This window comes from Ovis canadensis, chromosome 16 (genome assembly GCF_042477335.2).
Source record: "Ovis canadensis isolate MfBH-ARS-UI-01 breed Bighorn chromosome 16, ARS-UI_OviCan_v2, whole genome shotgun sequence".
Classification (NCBI taxonomy): Eukaryota; Metazoa; Chordata; class Mammalia; order Artiodactyla; family Bovidae; genus Ovis; species Ovis canadensis.
The window spans coordinates 55,313,581-55,335,504 of NC_091260.1; the positions used below are offsets into that span (position 1 = coordinate 55,313,581).

The window sequence follows — 21,924 nt, forward strand, 5'->3', positions numbered from 1 at the left end:
GCATTTGAATCAGTAACTTTAGGGTGTATTAAGGGTTTAATATTCTATTGACGAGGAAGGATTTTTTGTTTGTTTGGGTTTTAAGGACTCACCCTTATCAGTCCTGTTACCTTAGTGAGTTTCACCAGCAGCTAATGAACTCCACAGTGAGGTGTCTTGATAACAGAAGAAAAAATTGACAGACGTACATGAACAGAGTTAAACATTTGGGGAAAAGGAACCTGAGAACAGAGCAAAAGAAATGAAAGATTTCATATTTTCCCTCTGTGTAATATTTCTGAATTACATTTGTTTTTAATTTATTTTAACAGACAGAATTATAGCTTTGAATAGAATACTCCAGGCCATTTGTATCCATGGGGGATACTTTACAGATCTTTGAGAATCCCCCCAAATCACAAGTCCTATTAATTAAGATTTTGGTTTTAGGCTGTTTAGCCAGCCACATTGACTTTGCTGAGTGACTGACAGAACCTTTCCTTGATTTAGATTCGTGGTAGGCATGTTGCTTATGTTGCCTCATTTGATCTTCCTGTCTCTCTGCAGTGTCTTGTTATCATAAATCCTAATGGATAGGACCCTGGTGCTTGTTTGGGAATTCAGGAAACCAGCAGGGGGACCATGGACAAATTGATATTCTCTTTGCTAAGCCATAGCTTTCTCATCTGTAGAATGGAGATCTGTTAGCATCTACCACATAGGTGGTTGTGAGAATTTAAGGAGATTACCATTTGAGTTTTAATGATTCGTTTATGAAGTGCTTGGTGCAATGCCTGTTCATAGTAATTACATAAACATATGAATAAATTAGTAGGAGTTAGTTGTTTTTATTGCTGCTGCCACTTATAAATTACATTTATCAATCAATTACATTTTATAGGCCTGTGGGTTTATTCAGTAATAGGGGCAATGGTGGCTGTTAAATTCCTGAACATTAGTGATCTGTTGTGAAAGCTTTTGTAAGTTTTCCTTGATTTTTAAGTAATTTCTATTTTTTTTTCTTCTTTTTTGATATAAATGTTGGAATTTGGTAGAAAAGACTAGATAAAACCCATTCCAGTTTTACAACTGACTTCTTTAATTTGATCTTGCCAAGGCATTAATTACATTTAATATGCGGTTAATTTTATCCCATGGTTTTTGTGTTAGCAAGAGTGTACTGCTGTATTTTATATAACATCCTCATCGTAACTGTGGTGGTAGGCTTTGACCCAGCTTCAGTGGCATTTGAGAATATAAATAGTGATGCCTTCAGGAAAAACCAACTTGGTTTTCAGGCTCACAATAAATGAAATTCCACAAGTGCTTCAGTGTTTAGTTGACTTAATTGTCAAGATGCTTCCTGATAGCTCATGTAAATGTCTGTTGGAAATACCTTTAATAAGTAGATTGTCGGCACACTCTCCCCTACCTCTCCCTGCCGTTGTTTTCTTGAGAGTTTCAGGTACAATGGAATTGCATGATTATTTTTCAAACAATTGTAGGGAGGATATTTTCAAAATGCGGGAAATGAGAATGAAAATAGAGCACAGTGGGTGCTGTATAGAGCCATGAGTTACAACGGGGGTGGCCATTGGCCATTTCTTCCCTTCAGGGATGTCTGTGTAATCCTCCTCCACCCCACACCCTGACGTACCCATAGCACTCAACACCCGTCTGCTCCGGCAGAAGGCAGTGGTAAACCTTGCCCTTCTCTCTAGACCAGTGGTTCTTAACCATTTGAGAGGATAGACTTGATGGAGGAGGCATGCTGACTCTGAGAAGGTAATAAAAGCTCTAGGTCAGCACTCTAGACAGTGACCATTTTAACACATGCACAGTGGAACATCACTCTCCTTTTTAAAAGTTCCACTAGTGCCTTCATGAAAAAAATAAGGATATAGAGCTAGGATTATGAGAAGTTAGAAAATTCATAACATTCCAGAACACTTGTTTATTATATGAAAATGGCTTGCAGTCTACTCTCAAAGCAGGGCTCCAGAGATAGCAGGCAATTGGATTTTCCCAGTGAAGTTGTGAAACAAGCAAAATTTACATATTCTAGCATAAACTCTTGCACTTGGGGATCAGTTTTTTAAAAAGGTGCTTTCTGCTCTTGTATTTGTGGTAGTCAAAACTCTCATTTGAGTTTATAATATACTCATGAATTCCTAGCAATCCAAAATACTGTTGGCATGTATGCCCTGTTTTTATTTTATTGTCTCTTTTTCAATGTAAATGATTATGGTTATTTTTAGCATACATACCAAGACACACAATATCTGAGTCTCTTTTATCTGAGAGCTGATGAGATTCATGTTGTCCTAGGTTGTTCATTGACTTGTGACTTGTTCCGTATTATGTGGCATGTTATTGCTTAGTAGGTATTTATTGAATTGAATTATATGGTAATAGAAACTGATTTATTGTGTGCTTATGCAATGTTTATATCCTTTTCCTTTTATGGAACGAATTATGATTTCCATTTATTCAATCTCAAGAGTTTTGTAAAAACCATTTATACTGTGTCTAGTTCTAAAAGGACTTGATTTGTCCTTTATGATACAATAGGAAAAGAAATAAGTAGGGACTGAACTCAAAGAGAAAATATGAGTAAGACAGTAAAATAAAGCCAGAGGTAAAGTTATTGTGCCCAGATATGTTCATCAGTCCTATACAGTTTCCAGAATTGGACCATAAATTTGTCTCTAAACTTGTCTGAGGCCAAATAGAAAAAGAAAATATAATCCATTACAAACAGTATTCCCAGAGCCCTTAAGGTAGTTCCAACCCATTGCTCAGATTCTTACTGAGCCTTCAGAAGGATGAGTGTGGAAACCTCACAAAGGGACACAAGTACAAAAATATATGGCTCCCCAAATCCAAACCCTTATTAAATATGAAAAAAAAGATATAGAGAAATAAGGCATGTTTAAGTCTTCTGAGAGTCCCCATCTACTCCACCACATAAAAATCTCTTGATTTTTCATACAGTACAAAGACCATCAGTACCATATAACTTCGGAATCCAAAAGGTTAACTTCAGGTTGAGTTTGTATCTCTAGACATACTGGGTAAACTCAAAGGCATGGCCTTGTAATAGAGTCTTATTCCAAACTTAGGCTAATGCTTTTTCTGAACTTGGAGTTGGACAGATCAGATATGGTCCATTCTGAACCTACTTGAATCATCAGAGTTCATAGAAGATTGCTTGGGGAAAAGGTGAGGTTGGTCAGCGCTGAACCGTATATATGGACTCCTAAAGAATGGTAGATTAAGCTTTCACCTAAGGCCAGTTAATTTGTAACTGTGCCCCCTAGGAGATGCTGAGTTATAACAGTTATGATTTTGCTGATATTCTCTTATTTTTGTCATTCTGAATTTTGTAGAAACTTGAACTGGATCGGTTTATGCTTTATGCTCATGGACCTGACCTTTGTAGAGAATCAGACCTTCGGCATGCAATGGCTAATTGTTTTGAAGCATTAATAGGTAATTTCTCTTTTATAGTCTAGTTTTTTGCATGTCTGAAATGTCTGGAGAGCACATAAAATTCAGTGTGAAGCCTTGGGACAAAATTACTTGTTCCCGAAGCATGTGAGATCCCCAGTATGATACCCGCCTCCTTGTATTGTAGTTATTGTGGTTCTTCCAGAGCAGCAGTCATGCTTTCTTTTCTTGAATTCCTTGTATCATGTCATGTACATGCTTAGTATATACTGAACTGAATTGAAGTGAGTTAATACGAGGATGGATTCAGTTCAGTTCAGTTCAGTCGCTCAGTCGTGTCCAACTCTTTGCGACCCCATGAATCGCAGCACGCCAGGCCTCCCTGTCCATCACCATCTCCCGGAGTTCACTCAGACTCACGTCCATCGAGTCGGTGATGCCATCCAGCCATCTCGTCCTCTGTCGTCCCCTTTTCCTCCTGCCCCCAATCTCTCCCAGCATCAGAGTCTTTTCCAATGAGTCAACTTTTCACATGAGGTGGCCAAAGTACTGGAGTTTCAGCTTTAGCACCATTCCTTCCAAAGAACACCCAGGGCTGATCTCCTTTAGAGTGGACTGGTTGGATATCCTTGCAGTCCAAGGGACTCTCAAGAGTCTTTTCCAACACCACAGTTCAAAAGCATCAATTCTTTGGCGCTCAGCTTTCTTCACAGTCCAACTCTCGCATCCATACATGACCACTGGAAAAACCATAGCCTTGACTAGATGGAGGATGGATTACTTGCCAGATTTGATTCAGGATCACATACATAAATAAGTTGCTGGTTAGGCCCTAATACTTTTTTTAAAAATAAAATTTGAAGCTATTTTACAGGATTTTCTGCTTTAAACATCTTGAAGACACTGCATATTTTAAAATCCCAGGGCTTGAGTCTCTACAACTATTGTTTATTCACTTAAAGCATGGCTAATGCAGACACTCAGGCTCTTTACTTCTTCAGTTTTCTTTTTTACTATAACCAGAATATAATTAGCTGTTTGTACAGGAAAGTTATGAAGAGTTAATTAGCTGGTGATTGCAAGGATGCTTTACAATGAAATGTTAGATTGACAATTCCTTGATTTTTTTTTTTTAGGTAGATGATTTAGTACAATTTATTTTTCAAAGGCCTCTGTACTTCCTTACCAGTTTTGCCCTCTTCCTTTGAAAATGAATATAAAAGCTTCCCATTATAGTTTTATGCTGATGATGATAGCAAGAGAATGTTTAATAATTATCCACAGTCTTTTCACAGCTATGTCTGTTTTGTACAAATATGTCTATTTTCAGAGGGTTCGTCATGTGGAATGACTGCACTGTAATTTTTTTTCCCATCATATTTTTGACAGTGTATGTTACAGTTAGCTCCATAGCCAGGCACACATGGTTCAGTGCCCTCTCGCGTCATTTATCAGTTCTGTGTCTTTGCCAGGTTATTGAATCTCTTTGAACCCTAGTTTCCCCATCTATGACATGGAGATAGTATCACTTACCTCACAGAGTTGTAACAACCTTAATATCTGATCCTAACTGTAGCAAATCCAGGGCAAAGTTCCATTTCTTTTACCCCTTCCCCAGATCACCTACTGTGGACCCCAAACCTCTAAATCTTTTCCAATATCCTCTTACTGAGGTGTCCTTAAAGGTGAAGGTAAGAATGTGAAAATTCTTTGCATAGGGCCTAGGGCATAACTGGTCCCTCAAACCCCTGCTTTTACTAATATCATCATCATCATCATCATCACAGTTATAATTATTATCATTATTACTACTTCTATTGATAAATAATAAATGTATTTAGTCATCAAAAGCCCAGGTGACTAAGTTTCTATTTTATATGGAAAATACCTTTCTGAAGACAGATATAAAAAATATGATTTTAAGAACCACCCTACTCCAGAGTTATTTGATTCCCACTTAAAAGGTTACTATAGTACTTACTGGTTATGATTAGTGGTAAATATGTGTACAGTGCTTAATTATTTCAAAAAATTTTTAAGAATTATTTTTAATTAAAGGTAAAGATTATCCTACTATTTTATTGGCAGAATCCTTAATTTATCTGTACTCATATTTTGTCTGTGGCCTGAAATATAAACTATAAATATAGAAAATGAAACAACATTTTCATAAAGTCAAGTATTTGTGTGTAGTTCCCTCAGTAATGGTTCATACTCACATCCTTTATGATAGATCATAGTTGGCATGTTTTTCTTACAAAATTAGGTTTATATTTTGGTAAATTGAATTTTGTATTTCAGTCGAACTTAAAACACAAAGCATAGTTAAAAGAGGGAAAATGCTACCTTTAAAACAATTGCTTCTGATCTGGTCGATTTTTTCCATGAGTGGGTTTTGGCTTGCCTTTCTGCTTTTTATAGAGATATGTAATTTTCTCTGAATATTAATGCAGCCTTCCTTTCGGCGTTCTCTTCTTTTATCTAGGAGCTGTTTACTTGGAGGGAAGCCTGGAGGAAGCTAAGCAGTTATTTGGACGCTTACTCTTTAATGATCCGGTATTTATTTCGACTCATTTGATTTTTCTCAGTTATATATCATTATAGAGGATTTTATATCAATTAGTCTTTGTATTTTAAAGAGCATGTAAGAGAAACAAAAATCCCAAATCTACCCTAGATAGTAAGATTTCAAGCACTTCAAAAATAGCTTATTCAACTCTGTCACAGATGGTTAAGATCTGTGGACATTTACCCTAGGACTTTATCCTCTACCCAAAACCCCATCTTTCCTCATGGTCACTTGTAAGTTAAGTATGAATACAAATATGGTAGGACGTTGCTTTATTTTAAAGTATCTTAAAATTAATTATGATTTTATATTTTACAATCATTGGGTACCTACCCCATGCAGGCTTAGTTGAAGCTATAGTCTTTTGACTTTTCTGTTTATGATTTGTTTTTATGTAAATTATGTAGACTAGATAAATGTATATTTATTTTAGAAAGTCAGTTCATAGGGAGTTTCTGATAGAGCTATGAATAAAAGTATGAAAGTACTTTTTTTAAAAGCAAATTATAGTTTAAGAAAAAATGATAGATTCTAAAATAGTTTCTGTTGTTACTAAAGTATTAAGCTATTAATATTGCCAGGGCTACCTTTTTAATCCTGCATGTAATAGAGCATACTAGATTCTTTTTGTACCAAAACAAGTCAATTTAACATTTAAAGGGAGAGGCAACTCTATATTCCAAATTGAAATGTCATTTTAATTGAATGAAATGGCCCTCACGGAGCAATAAAGAACATGGCAAGCCAGTGTTTTAAGCCTTTGTGAAACCTTCAACTTAAGTGGCTGTCAGATGTTATTACTGTATTCCTTAGGATAGTTAAAAAAAAAAAAAAAAAAAGAATAGTTTTGAAAAATGGGACCTGGATGATGTTCGTATCTGAGGATTTGATTTTCTTTACCTGTTTTTATAGAAATAGGTGATGATTTTATATGTGTGAATTTCCTCCTGATGGGAACATTATCCACAGCTGTTCCATGTCCCCCATTTTTGTCTTACAACCTATAAACAAGTCTGCATGTTGATTTATACCTGTAACAGATGTATTTTAAGTCTTTTTCTCAAATCTTAAAATAATTTTGTTCTGGCCTTTTATCTTTTGTGGGCGATTTCAGCAACCTCGTTAGCTTGTTTCCTCTTCCAGTCTTGCCTCTGTGAGCCCCTCCTGCCTTCAGCCTGTCCCATCTCCAACTCCTCCCACCCCTGTCCCCCATCCACTCTGTTCCTTCCTGATGTAAAGGCAGCTTTCACCTGGTGTTCTTAACAACCTCAGTTTTGTTTAGATTCTTTTCTCTCTTTAAACCGCTTCTCTCCCATTTGTCTATGTAGCAGGCTTATCTTAGATTTCTAGTACCAGGTTCAGTGTTTAGTATGTGGCATGTGCAGTGTTTAGTAAATATTTGTTAAAGGAATGAACTGAATAAAGACCAAATGAAAAAACAGAGTCTGAACATTATCTTACCAGTGGGGCAGCTGACATTCAGCTTAGTTTTAGTGTGTCTTTTCTTTTGTTAAATTGAACAGGGCTCAGACGCAGCAAAGCAAAGCAGGTCAGAGGGCAGCCCTGGTGGGAAAGCGGTTCCCCTCTGAGAGAGGGTCATCCACGGTTTTCCTGATTCTGTAAGACCTTGAGGAAGCACTGTGTCCTGTTGCTTTGGAAGCTGGCTTTCTCTGTGTCGTGTTTCTTTGTCAGCCTGGACTGCTTTTTACTCTTTCAGCCCCAGGTAGATTCTGCCAGTTCTGTGTTTTCAAGTCTGTGTGACCCAGCTTACTTGGTACATTCAGAGCCATTGTTTCCATTGAGCTATCCAGTGACCCTCTTAGAAAGACAGCGATTCCTATATAAACTTTGCTAGTCTTCCACTGCCCCTCGCATACCCCCTATGGTCTTTGCACGTGGGTCCCAGTTTCTCTGACCCTGGCCTTCCTTCAGAGCTCCTGAAACTGGAAAAAGTGTCTTTTCAGACTGGCTTCGGGCAACTTCTTATGGGTGTTCCGCAGACACCTCATCGCAACAGGTTTAGTGTTTGAATTCGTCACCTAAGCCCCCAAATACACTTCTCCTTCTCTTAGTTTATGATGTAAACCGGAAACCTCAGGGTCTTCTTTTGTCCTTAAGCTTCTTCTCCCCGTCTTCATTCAGTCACAGACCCCTGGCAGTTTGGCCCCTAGCCTCGGCCATCCTGTAGCTTTAACATTTGTCCTCCTCGTCTCTCACCTGATATAATTAAGCTGTTGTCGTTCCCCACTGCTCTAGTCCATCATTCATGCAGTGTTGTCTTCTTTTTCATGCACAGATTCGATTATGGTCTTTGCAGCTTAAAATCTTTGGATTCTTTATTGCCTGCCAAAGCCTGTATTACACAACAGAGCATCTCATAGTTCCTGTAATCTGACTCCCACCTACTTTTTCAGTCTCCTTTCTTTCCACTCCCTCTTTGTGCCATTCTAGAAATCACTTTTTAAAATTTTTCAAATTAAAAAGTTTTTTTCAGTTCAGTTCAGTTCAGTCACTCAGACGTGTCCGACTCTTTGCGACCCCATGAACCGCAGCACGCCAGGCCTCCCTGTCCATCACTAACTCCCAGAGTATTTTTTAGATTTATGGAAAAATTGAGAGGAAGGTTCTGAAATTTCCCATATAGTCCCTCCCCCGACACATGCCCAGCCTCCTCCACTATCAATAGCCCCAGCCAGAGAGATACATTTGGTACAATAGATGAATCTACATTGACACATCATGATCACTCCAAGTCCATAGTTTACATGAGAGTTTACTCTTGGTTTTGTACATGCTGCAGGCTTACTCACATGTATGTGTATAATGACAGATAGCCCTTATTGCAGTGTCATGTTTTTTGCTGCCCTGAAATTCTTGGTGTTCTGCTGATTAAGAACTATGCTTTTGTGTGTGTGCACTTTGAGTATGTACCATGCCCTGCTTCTGATCATTTCCCCCTGCTGTATGGAATTCCTCGTGTTCTTCAGAATTTAGCTGAAGAGTCCCCTCCTCTTGGAAACTTAACCTGATACCCCAGGCAGAGTCTTCTCAGCACTTGGAACATATACATCACCATTATAGAACTTGTCATAGTTTATTAAATTGTACTCATTTACCCTTATTCTTCCCCAGTAGGCTCCTTTGAGGAGAGAGCTAGTGTCTTAGTCAATGTCTTACTTAGCTGATACCTAACAGATGTTCAGTAAAAACATGCTGCATGAACTAATGTCCCAACAGTCAATGAACATTTTCCAGAAGAGCAAACTAAAGGTAGAGGCTTTCTCCGAGGTCCCTGGGCTAACAGAAAGCAGAGCTGGGAACCCAGCAAGGTCTGTTCCATTTCTCTGACACCAGGGTGCGGCAGAGTGTATCTCACTCAGTGCAGGGTGCAATCAGGGAAACGGATGCCATTGAAACCGGCTAGTTGTGAGGTTTTAAAGCTATGACAAGATGGGTGGCAGCAGACATCAAAGGAGAAGTCAGTGTATTTGAGTGAAAAAGACATAGGAGAAAGGAGAAAAATGAATCTCAAAGTCCTTGAGAATCTTCTGCTTTGGAGATTGGAGTTGGTCCGAAGAGATACTTGTTTATCATCATTGTTGATGTCCTTGTTGTTAATGTTGGCGTTTCCTGCGTGCCCCACTGGATTCAGTGCTTTGAGTACATTGCTCATTGAGGCATCAGAGAACACTCTGAAGTAGGTACTGTGATTATCTTTGTTGACCGCTTGAGGAAAGGTCAGAAGTAGGTACTGTGATTATCTTTGTCGACCGCTTGAGGAAAGGTCAGCTTAAGGGATGTGAAGAAACTGGCCAACAGGAATCAGGGTTGAATCAGGCAGCCTGTCTCCTCAGCCTACAGCTTTTCCTGACACCATCATCCCTGCTGCTGCTAAGTCACTTCAGTCGTGTCCAACTCTGTGTGACCCCATAGATGGCAGCCCACCAGGCTCCCCCGTCCCTGGGATTCTCCAGGCAAGAACACTGGAGTGGGTTGCCATTTCCTTCTCCAGTGCATGAAAGTGAAAAGTGAAAATGAAGTCGCTCAGTTGTATCCGACTCATAGCGACCCCATGGACTGCAGCCTACCAGGCTCCTCCATCTATAGGATTTTCCAGGCAAGAGTACTGGAGTGGGGTGCCATTGCCTTCTCCGAACACCATTATCCCTAGTTGAAGGTAAAAAGTGATGATTTGGTCATTTGGATATGAGGTAAAAGACGCCAATTAAGGCGCTTAGAGTTACGGATGTGTAGCTTGGATGAGAACTGCAGCAGAGGTGAGCAGATGATTTAAACAGGCAGCAGCTAAAGCAGTGGGGGCAGCGGGCACTCCAGAGGAACAGGTAGTGGGTAGGTCAGGCTCTTGGTGGGAGTTGAGTGCGTGTCCATTTCAGGTATAGCAGGGGGAGAAAAAGCAGTGAGAGAACTTGAGAAAGTCACAGGAAGGGAGTGACATTCAGTGTAACTTATGCTACAGAGAATTCCAGGGAAAGGTTATTGAATTGGTTAAGAGAAGTTCTTTAAAAGCTTTAAAAGAACAGTTTGATATTTAAACTTAAAAATTTGCAAAAATAAAATACCAAAAACAAAACCTAGACATATTTTAATATGCAAGACGTACAAAATTATCAGGTATTTTTATTTCCCTTTGTCATCATCTGTATCACATCATAATACATTTCACTATGCTTTTCCTCTCCAAAAATTAAAAAAAAGGTTTTTTTTCTTTAAAAAATTTTGTCATTTATCTCAAAAACCAGTTGTTGAGGCCCAAAAGGAGATTCAGTTAGAGGCTCCCTAGAGTCTAAAACTGAAGGAAAAACACTTTAATCCTGAGGAAGGTCTATTGTAAATGCCTCTGGATTTAACTCGGTGAATAAAATAGCGTATTAGGATTTTCTACAAAATTAATGCTTTTATTTATTCTCTTATTTCAAGTGTACATTTGTAGTGACCCACAGTAAAAGTGTGGTCTCACAAATCTAAGAGTTTAGGAACTAGATATGGGTGTTTTCCACTCCCATAGTAAAGTTACTCGATGATAATGAATTAGTGCCCAAGTAAAGGACCATTCGAGATGAGTTTTAATTCCAAAAGGCACAGCCGATGAACATTTCTGGGGAATGGTAAACTAAAAAATATAATTAAAACAGCAGCTTAATTCACTGTATTAGGTTAAGCGAATGTGTAACTTAGTTTTAAAAGGTGTCGTTGACTCCTGGGGGCGGGGGTGGCTCTTTTCCTCCCCAGCCTAATAGGCTAATTAGAGTCACTACAGGCAGTTGGAGTGGTGAAAACACTTTTAAAAAATTCATTTGCCAGCACTATCGAATTTGCAATAAGTGGAGTCAGCATCTGAAATAGTTCAGTATTTCACATAATGGCATTTTATTTAGTACTCTAGAGTGTGTTAAATGACTCCCTTGAGCATTAAAGGCATCACTCCATTTTCCAGGACCTGCGCGAAGTCTGGCTCAATTATCCTCTCCACCCACTCCAGGTAAGTGTGACCTTCCTGTCTGCAGTGAGCTTTGTAACTCCAGGTACTCACGATGCTTCAGTTTGCCTTTTGTCCCCTTCTGCTTTTATCCTTTGATTCCCTTCAGTGGCATTATGACTTTAAGCTGGGGTATCAGACTGGAGAACTTTGGAACAAATACTAAAACGAGGCCAAGCATTGTGTTTTTGTGGTCTGGGGTGAGGTGGGCGAAGCACTGGGAGTTGCCATCGCTCGAAAGGCAGGAAGAGCTGCTTGTGTGGCTGTGGTTTGGTCCCCTCTCTTCCCTAGAATAGTGATACTCAAGACAGTGTTGTCTCCAGTGTGTCTACACGCCTGCTATTATAGGGGAAATAATATGGAAGCAGGTCTGGGCTTATTACAAAGTAGAACAAATACTAAATTAACATTGCTAAGTTGCAACCTAATTTGTATCTTTGAAATTCAGAGATTTGACTTCAATTGCATAAAACATTGTAAATTAAAATTTTAGTAGAGTATAATGACTTTATTCAAGATTTTGGAATTTAAAAGAGCTATATATGGTGACACTCTTTCCCCTAGTTGTTTTAAGAATTCTCACTCTTCTTTGCTTTTATTACCATTTTACCTTGGAGACATATATAAATATATACATGTATATGTATACTCATGCATATACATTTTTGTATATATATATTATGTATATATAATAATCATCACTAGTGGCTGAACTCTCTTATGAGAGGCTTCACAGTAACAGGTGACATTAATTCAGAGTATTTTAGAAGTATTTTATGAATATGAACTAGCCCAAAGTTCCTGAAAATATTCATTTCAGATGTTTTATACTTGCTCTCTGCCAGTGGTTAAAGGCTTATTGTTACGTGGAGCACCTGCCTAGTGTTATTAATATAATAATCTCCAATGTAAGCTGAATCCAGTTTAATGATGATCATTAGCCAAAATAGGTTAGCCCCTTGAAGATATACAGCGGTCAAGTTATTCAACACAGTGATTCTCAAAAGCTGATCCCCATACCTGCAGCATCTGTGTTACCTGGGAACTTACCAGAAAGGCAGATTCCTGGTCCTTATTCCAGTCATACTGAGTAAGAAACTCTGGATGCAGGGCCTTGCCATATGCTTTTAACAAGTACTGCAAGAGTTTGATGAGTACTCAAGTTTGAGGACTGCTAGGTTACCAGACAGATAGATAGATTCCCTAGAAGGGGTTCTTCAGCTTGCCTCTTCCTTGGAGAGCTAGTATAATACTTAGGATTTTGAACTATCTGTGTATAGTATTTGGCCTTGAAATCTGATAGAAGGTTGGAAAATATTATTTGAGCCTTCTTTAAATGTTAGGTTTGTTTGCCATTCTAAGGGAGGAGAAAGAAGCTTTCATGTTTTATTGGCATTTCAGAAATGTCTGCCTGTGGGAACAAGAAGTTTACAAAACACTTAGAATTGATAATTACAGTTGTAACCAAAAACTGCCTGTGATATTTGTTTGTTCCTTCTTGTAGCTTCAAGAGCCAAATACTGATCGACAACTTATTGAGACTTCTCCAGTTCTACAGAAACTTACTGAATTTGAAGATGCAATTGGAGTAATTTTTACACATGTTCGACTTTTGGCAAGAGCATTCACATTGAGAACTGTGGGATTTAACCATCTGACCCTGTGAGTTAGAAATACTCTTGTAGTTCTAACATGACCATTTGGACACACAGTCCCAAACCTTTGCTGTGTGCCCTTTCAAGGAATTGGGGTTTCAAACATATTTCCAAGGAAGTCACATTGTCAGATGAGTGAGCAGTCAGACACTGGTGTAGACCAGGGCATATGCTCTAATCCAGTATTTTTGGTCTCATTGTCATGAATCTTATTTCTTTATAAATTATAAGTGTGAAGGAAGTAAAAATTTTTCCAATGAAGAGACAGGCCAGGTAGTCACAGTCATGATGATTCACCTCTGTCATAAAAGCAACATAAGTAACACAAAAGTAACATAAAAGCAGCCGCAGGAAAAGTATAAATGAATGAACATGCTGTGTCCCAATTAAACCTGATTTACTGAAGCAGGCCATAGGGTGAATTTGGCCCTCCAGTCCCTGCTGTAAGTGAGTGATTTGAATATGACCTAGTGAAATAACTGATAAAATAACCAAAACTGTTTTTTTTTTTACATGTTTTTAAATTCAGTTTTTGGGTTTCTTCCCCGACAGTCCACTCCAGTATTCTTGCCTAGAGAATCCTGTAGGCAGAGGAACCTGGCGGGCTACTGTCCATAGGGTCACAAAGAGTAGGACGTGACTGAGCAACTAACTCACACTCATCAGGTTTTCTTCCCCCAGGTTAGATATTCACAGTTGTCTTTACACTGAAAAAACCAAAGAATCTTGTCATAGATTTTTTTAGGCCTTATCCTGGAATTCAGATTTGAAAACTGGAGTCTATTTTTCAATGAAAAGGTAAAGATTTAGCATAGAAAATTCTTGGATCTTTTTGCTGTATTTTGTGTGTGTAAAGATTGTGCAAGTTTGTTGTCTGTACTGTACAGTTGACCGTTAAATCACGTAGGTCTGAACCACATGGGTCCACTTACACGTGGATATTTTTCAGTAAGTACATGCTACAGTGCTGCATGGTGTCATTTGGTTGAATCTGCAGGTGCAAACCATGGTACAGAGGACTGACTGTAAAGTTAAACTGGATTTTTGACTGCCTGGGGGGTCGCTGCCCCTAACCCCCAGGTTGTTCAAGGATTCAACTGTATTTTATTTTTCTGTTGATTCTCCCCAGCTTCTGCCCAGGTACTATTTCTTTCAGCAGTTGTTTAATCCTTAGATAGTACTCACTTTACTCTCCTTTGAAACCGAACCTGTATTGACTCAGATCTCAGTTGAGGGGCTTTGGGGAGTTGTACTTAGTTTTGTGCGTTAAGCAAGATGAACACATTGCTTTTTAAAACCATACCTTAAATTTATTTTTTATGTTTTTGAATCTACAAATGCTCATTGATCTCTTTACATTGATGTTTTTTTTTCCCCCAGAGGCCACAATCAGAGGATGGAATTCCTTGGTGACTCCATAATGCAGCTGGTAGCCACGGAGTACTTATTCATTCATTTTCCAGATCATCATGAAGGACACTTAACTGTAAGTTTGTGTAAAACCATTTCCTCCAACCAGTTTGCTGTGTAATAGAAAGTGAAGATTCGAAGGACTAGATATATACTTATATAATTGGTGACTTAGTTCTTGGTGACTTTAGCATATCATATGATTTTGTTCCATTATGTAAATTGTATGCAAAAACAATATATGATGAGAGCTCATTTTATACTCCTTTATTTAGTGATTGCCTACTTGGTGCAAGACACTGAGTTAGGCTTCATGGGGGGAGCAAATATTACTTGATGCCTAGTCTGTCCATAAGAAGTTTAAAAACTACTAGAAGAAATTAAAAATGCAAGTTAACAATTACAAATTCTCTCTCTTTCTATATATATACACATATGTATGTGTGTTGTGTGTGTATATATATATATGTATAGTTTAAGGTGTGTGTGTATACACATACGTGTACACTATAAAAAGTACACATAAGTAGCTATAAATACAAGGGAGAACTACATTAAATATTATACAAGGAAAGTGTGCTGTTTAGGTGAAGTAAGATTTCTTTTAGCTGTGGAGTTTCTAGAAGGCTTCATGGTTATTATGATGTTTGAGCCTTTAAGGATGAGTAGGATTTGGCCATTGGGAATTAATGGGAAGAAATTTCTATGCAAAGACATTACATGCACCAGGACTGCTGAAACAAGGGAACAGCATGAAAGATCAGAAGCCTAGTTTGGCTGGACCGTGTGGAGTTGAAAGGGACACTGAGAGAAAACGTTTGATTTATGAACAAAGTGAAATGGTTCCCATTCCTCTCACTTTTGTTACATTTTATAAAACTTTATCGAGTTTTTTTATTTGCTGCGTATGGTTTTTACTCTGTGAAACCAATCAATAATAAAACTGGAATGGAGAACAAAACCTATCTAGAAGTCAGTGATGATGATCTCCTGGCACAAGGAATAACCTTTGAGAAGTCCCTCTAGGACTGGGCACTGAGAAAGCAAATACCTTATTGGGCAAAGAAAATAATAGACACCATAAGACATCTTGTGAGTTCAGACATTCTTCATTACGCTTGAGGTAAATAATAAGTCTTTCATACTTTGCATCTCTACAAGCTCTGTGCATGTTTTGCTTTGAATAGAATTTGATATTATCTTTGCGACTCTGAACCGTGGAAATAGTTTATGGGAGAGATACAGATATTGAATTTAGGGAGAATATGATTATTTGACTATGTTTAGATGTAATTTTTCAGCAGAATTTCTAAACCCAGCAAAATATGGTCCTTTCATTCATTCATTGAATGAATATTTATTATGTTTCTACTAAGCCCCATGTATCATTTTGTGGGAAATCAGAAGTACTCTTACTTTTAAAATTAGTTTAAAATTAGCAGTTTAATGACCATTTACAATTAACTGCTTTTGGATTGACAAGAAATTCCTTTTGAATTAATATTAAATTCTTAAGAGCATATGAACATTTACCAGAAATAAACTAGTATCTAGTGTCTTTCTCTGCATCCAGGAATCAATAAAGGCTCGGTTCTGTATCTGCCATTAGGGAATAGACTTCATAGCTGTCAGAGTATCTGGTTGGTCTGAGAAATGGCCAGATTAAAGCAAATGGCTTGAAGCAGTCATTCGTTTTATGGGCATATAGAGGCCACTGCTGAAAATATGTGACTTCAATATACACATTTACCCCTGTAATCCCACAAATTTTCCAGAATTTTGTGGAGGAGGAAGGTATGGATCGACAGATGTATTGCTTCCCTTCTTGGCACTGCACACATGTCCCAACCCCTCCCCCAACATTGAACAGATATTGAAACCAGGACTCAGAAAGGCATGAGCCCTGCCCAGGTCTGGATAAAGGTGAAAGCACGACTATGCTGGAGACTCCAGTTTTGTGTTCTTTCCAAAGTGACTTCAGTGCTGTAACTAATTTGATCTGAAATATGTTTATCATCAGCCGTGCTCTCTTGATTAGAGAATTTCGGGATACTTCATTAGAAAGATGCTAACAAATGACAAAATTCTGATATGGAGGGTTTTTTGAACTGTATTCACAGAAGGCTTTGGTAGAAATCAGCAGGACCAGCAGATCTGCTGGCAAAACAAAGATGATCTAAAATCAGTGAAATACAGATTTTAAAAGATACTGTGTCTCATTAATGTCTCACTGACGTAGGTACTTCCTCCCTCCTTGAACCACTGTCTCCCATGGGCTTCTGTGATGCTTCACATTCCTGGTTTTCCTCTCGCTCTTGAGCTACTCTTTCTCAGCCTCCTTTGCAGGCTCAGCCTATTCTGTAGAGCTGGTGAATATTCCAGGATGCACAAAGCTCGCTCCTAGGCATTTCCTCTTCTTACTTGAGTCTCTTATAGGCATTCTTTATAAACATAACATTAGTTGCCTGCTGTAGGCAGACTTCTGAATGGATTTCTTCAATCCCATCTCATTTCTGAGCTTCAGTGTCAGCTGCCTGCTCATCATCTCTGTGTATCCAAGGCTGAACTTGAATTTTGGGTCCTCTTCCGGTTATTTCTTGAGCAATTGAAGGGCACCATCACCCATCCAGTGTGGCAAGTCAGAAGCCTAGGAGTCATCTTTGCTTCTTCCCTTCCCTCCAGCATAGACCATTCACAAGTTTTGACCACATTACTGCTGGAGTAGCCACCTCATCTTCATTACCCAGATCTTCTACCATTACCTGGACCATGGCAATAGTTTCTGCACAGCTGCCACAGTGTTACAGGAATATGATTGACAGAGAGATCCAGTGAGAGGGGGTGGCATTTACTATACATCGCAGAGGATAGGAATCTTAGCATTGTGCTTATCCAAAGCAGTGGGCAAGGCAGCTGGTTCAGATTTCTCCCTGAGATGTGTGTTACTATTGAAAAAGCTGGTCTTGCCGCTCCTGTGGGCATTTTTGTACTCTCCCATGGGGGACGTTGTCTCAGGTTTCAGGCCTGTTAGACTGCATTACGGGTTATGGCTTCCTACGGTGACTTTCCTGAATCTCTCCACACAGGCCAGGTTACCTGCTGCAGCCTGTGGCGTCTTCACAATACGTCTGTTGTGTCCACAGTGGCCGTTCATCTTTAGTCCATTTTGGTTGTTCCTCTTCACTTCCCTGACCTCTCAATATTGGAGTGCCCCCGTTCTCAGGCCTCGTCTCTTTTCTGTTGACTTCCTCTCCATGAATCTGTCTATACATTACTTCCGGTTTCATGTCTTGAGCCCTTACTTGTCCTCCTAACTCCAAACTCATATGTCTGCATATCTGTAGATGTACTTCGTTATATAGATCCACAACGATTTCTAGATTGATTTCTATCAGGCAGCTCAAACCTATCATGGCCAAAACAAAACTGATTTCTACCCCCAAACCTTGGTGTTTTCCATATCAGTAAAGACCATTCTGTTCTAGTTGCTCAGGTTAGAAACCTTGGAGTTGTCTTAACTCTTCTCTGTCTCATGCTAACACCTCCTACCCATTAGCATAGCTTGTTGATTTTACCTTAAAAGTTTGTCTCAAACATGACTACTTTTCACCAGCTTCACTGTTAAACCACCTTGGTCTGGACCATGATTATCTTTACCTTAAATTACAACCATAGCCTCCCACTGGTCCATCTTTCCCCAACCTTCTGTCTGTGTTCAGCACATCATCTCAAGGGATCGTTTTTAAAGAGACATCAGATTAAAATCTCCTCTGGGCAAAACTTTTTGAAAATATCTCATCTCAAGGGTAAAAGATAGTGTTGTTACCTACAAGACCCTTCCTGCTACCATCTCTAACTTTTTCTCCTAGACACTTCACTTTAGCCTCTGTGAGATTCCTGCAGGACACTAAGCTGGCCTTTGCAGATGCTATGCCAGATCCCTCCCCTCTGTTCGCATGTCATCACCAGTGAGGCCTTCTTTTCACTCACTCTGCTTGAATAGTGACCTCTTTTCCTCATCCTTAGCTCCCCTCCTCCTGTCTAAAATCTCACCTCCCATTTTCTCCTTCCTTCTCTTCCTTAGTACAGACTATATGTTTCACTTGTTCACCATCTGTGATCTCTCATGAGAGTGTAAACTCCACGAGGGTAGGTATTTTGTCTCTTTCCTTCATCCCTGATTCCCTGGGTGTTTGAACAGTCCTGGCGTGTCTGTGCTCAGCAAATAGGCTGAGTGAATGATCACCATAGTCCGCTCTAACGCTCTTCATCTGCTCTTTGGAGAGTGACTAAAGAACAAGCCGATCCACCTGCCTGACCTCACGTCACATTTTTGTCCTCTCACTCTGCACCTTTTTACCTGGCCTGCTTCATGTTCCTCTAGGCTGCCTCTTGCCATGGGGTTCGTTCTACCTGGAGACCATTCTCCTTCAAGCCCTTCTTCTCAGCTGCCTGCTAGCTCCTCCTCTGCCTGAGATGTCAGTTCTGGCGTGACTGCTGCATGCAAGGGGAACCCTCTAGTCAACTCTCCATGTTCTCCTTCTTGACACTTATTTTTTGAGTTTGCCTGTCCCACAAGCCTGAAAGTTATGTGAGAACATATTTTTATTTATCACTGTGTGCCCTGCAGTGTCTGGCATATGTGAGCTCTCAATACATATTTGATAAGTAGAAGAATGAGAGTTTTGTGGATGGATAACTCATATAGAGAGGGAAGTGGAAGTGGCATTGGAGAGAAATAGCATGTTTTATGTGTAAGGAAAGAAGCCGAAAACTTAATTTATGAATGTCTAAGGGTTAAAAGTAATTTAAAATTTGTGAAGGATTGCTTATTGCAGTTGCATTTGGCTGGGTGGGAGGCAGGGAAAGGATGGCCAAAAATCATTATTGTGATTAAAGAGCACACAACTGCAGGGAGGCGTTAGTTAGCCCGGAGCTATTCCCGTGCACACTTGCCTCATAGAGACTATGGACAGTTGAGCAAATGAAATTGCAGTTTTCAAGTTTTGAATGTTGATGGGGGAAAACAGAGTGTTCTGTAAGTTGGGTGTTTAAGCAGGCCTGTTTGGGAAGGAATGTCAGGCTTATGCAGTTGTCCGGGGATGACAGAGTTTGAATGGGGATGTAGAGGAAGGAGGTTCTATTTCATAGAGCTTTTGGCTTTTGAGGGTAGAACCTACTCAGTAGAGTCAGGGTAAATAGTGAGGGGTAAATAGTGGGGGGGGGGGTCTCAAAGAGCACTTACTCAGACAAGAATGTGACTTTCTTGTCACACTGGCAACTTTTTAACATTTGCATCCGAGTTTTTGTGTCTATTTCCTTCCTCTGTCTCAGCCTTTACTACAAAGGGCAGAGCTGAAGATGCTTGTCAGCCTCATGGCCACAGTGTGCGCTGTGCCCGGTGTCAGTATCCACAAGCAAGATGAACTTGCAGAAATGTTTGTTTTTATTTATTTTCTAAGTTGTTTTTTTAAACTTTTTATTTTGTATTGGGGTACAGCTGATTAACAATGTTGTGATAATTTGAGGTGAACACTGAGGGGACTCAGGCATACATATATGTGTATCCATTCTCCCTCAAACTCCCCTCCCATCCAGGCTGCCACGTAACATTGAGCAGAGTTCCCTGTGCTGCACAGTAGGTCTTACAGTAGGTCCATCCGTTACCCATTTTAAATACAGCAGTGTGTACATGTCCATCCCAAACTCCCTAACTCCTCCTTCTCCGGTTCTGCTCCCCAGCACTCATAAGTTCGTTCTCTAAGTCTGTGAGTTGTTTTCTGTTTTGTAGGTGAGTTCATTTGTATCTTGAAATTTTTATTTTTAGAGGAATGATTTGGAGGGGACTTCCCTGGTGGTCCAGTGGTTAAGACTCCATGCTTCCAGTGCAGGGCAGCACAGGTTCGATCCCTGGTCGGGGAACTAAGATTCTCCCCTGTGCCTTGTGGTGTGGCCAAAAGATTAAAGAAAGAAAAAGAAGAAAAAACGAAACAGAGGAATGATTGGGACAATGAGAAAGCGAGGGTTACAGATAAACTTTGGGAAGCCTTGATCTAATCCTTTCCTGCTGCCTCCAGACAGCACGAGGCATGAATCAGAAGAACATCAGGTGTCCGAGCCGACGGATCTCTGAGGGGGCAGATTCCGCAGCTCCTCTTTGAGAACGTCTCCGTCGCTGTTGTAAACTGGCTGTGTGGCCCTGACCTCTGGCTGCTAGCATTTGCCTACCTTTTCTTCAGTTCTCAAGGGAAACGGAGGCCATCTGGCCACCACTCTTGGTATGAGAGACCCGTGAGGCACATCACTGTCGTTTTTAATAACACGTTTGTCTTTGACCCCATGCTCTTACATGAAAGTCTTCAGGATAATTAGTCAGACTCTCCTGTTTACACTAGGGGGCCCTCTTTGGTAGCTCATGTCCCACAGCTGTGGTTTTTCTCTTTAGAATCAAGAGTAGAAGTTGAAGGAAGAGTGCCAGAGTGTTTCTTTGCTTATTTTAAACCAGTAAACCTTTTTCTTAGTAAAATTTGAATTTGGAAAGACTGCTGTGTTGAGATAATAGGAAACATCCTGGATCCTCAAAATCACAATTTGCAATTTGTTGATCCTTGCCATTGCTTCAGAAACTCAGCAGTCTTCCTCTCAGCTTTATAGTGAGCCCTTAGTACAGCTTTCCTATTTTTTTTTCCCGGTAATTGCAAATTAAATTTTATCTTTTTTTTTTTTTTGGTGGGTGGGGGTAAGGCAGTGTTTTTTAAAAAAGTTGTTAAGGACAGGTAAGACTTAGTAAAATGGAGAGCTTTGAAGACAGTGAACAGGTGTCCAGAATATTTGCATTGAAAACAAATTCAAAGGAGTTCCTAGAACTTTCTATAACCTTTTCCCCATAACCAGAGTTAAGCACGTCTTAGCTGATGATGGCAGTGCCAAACAACAGCAGCTAGTGTTTCAGTGTGTTTGTTATGTGTCAGTCGTTGTACTTAGAGTGTATACACATTCACTGTAATTCCCCTTACATCCCTGTGAGGTAGGTACTGTTTTCTCTGTTTAATGGATGTGGAAACTGAGCCTCAGAGAGATTTAGTAACTTATACAGGATCACTTAGCGAGGAAGTGGTAGAGCCACAGTTTGCACCTAGGCAGCTTGGCGCCAAATCATTTGCTTTTTTACAAGTATTGGGTTGGCCAGAAAGTTCATTCGTGTTTTTCTGTAAGATGTTACAGAAAAACCTGAACAAATTTTTTGGCCAACCCAGTACATCTAACTCAAGGCACTGTTTGCAAAACATTCTAATAAGTGTCTCATGCTTACTTGGGTGCTTCATGTTTGTTTTCTAGATTTCTACTAAAATTTTCCTTCTTTG

At 39.6% G+C, this 21,924-nt stretch overlaps 1 protein-coding gene across 4 annotated transcripts in view; it reads left to right on the plus strand.

The window, feature by feature from the left end:
• Positions 1-21,924, plus strand: part of DROSHA (drosha ribonuclease III) — a 120,088-nt gene that overhangs the window by 85,694 nt on the left and 12,470 nt on the right. For all 4 annotated transcript variants that reach the window (XM_069555966.1, XM_069555969.1, XM_069555967.1 and 1 more), the window contains 5 exons: positions 3,369-3,471; positions 5,915-5,985; positions 11,454-11,498; positions 13,000-13,157; positions 14,531-14,636. In XM_069555966.1, the coding sequence (XP_069412067.1) occupies positions 3,369-3,471; positions 5,915-5,985; positions 11,454-11,498; positions 13,000-13,157; positions 14,531-14,636 (483 nt within the window). The remainder of the gene's footprint in view (positions 1-3,368; positions 3,472-5,914; positions 5,986-11,453; positions 11,499-12,999; positions 13,158-14,530; positions 14,637-21,924) is intronic.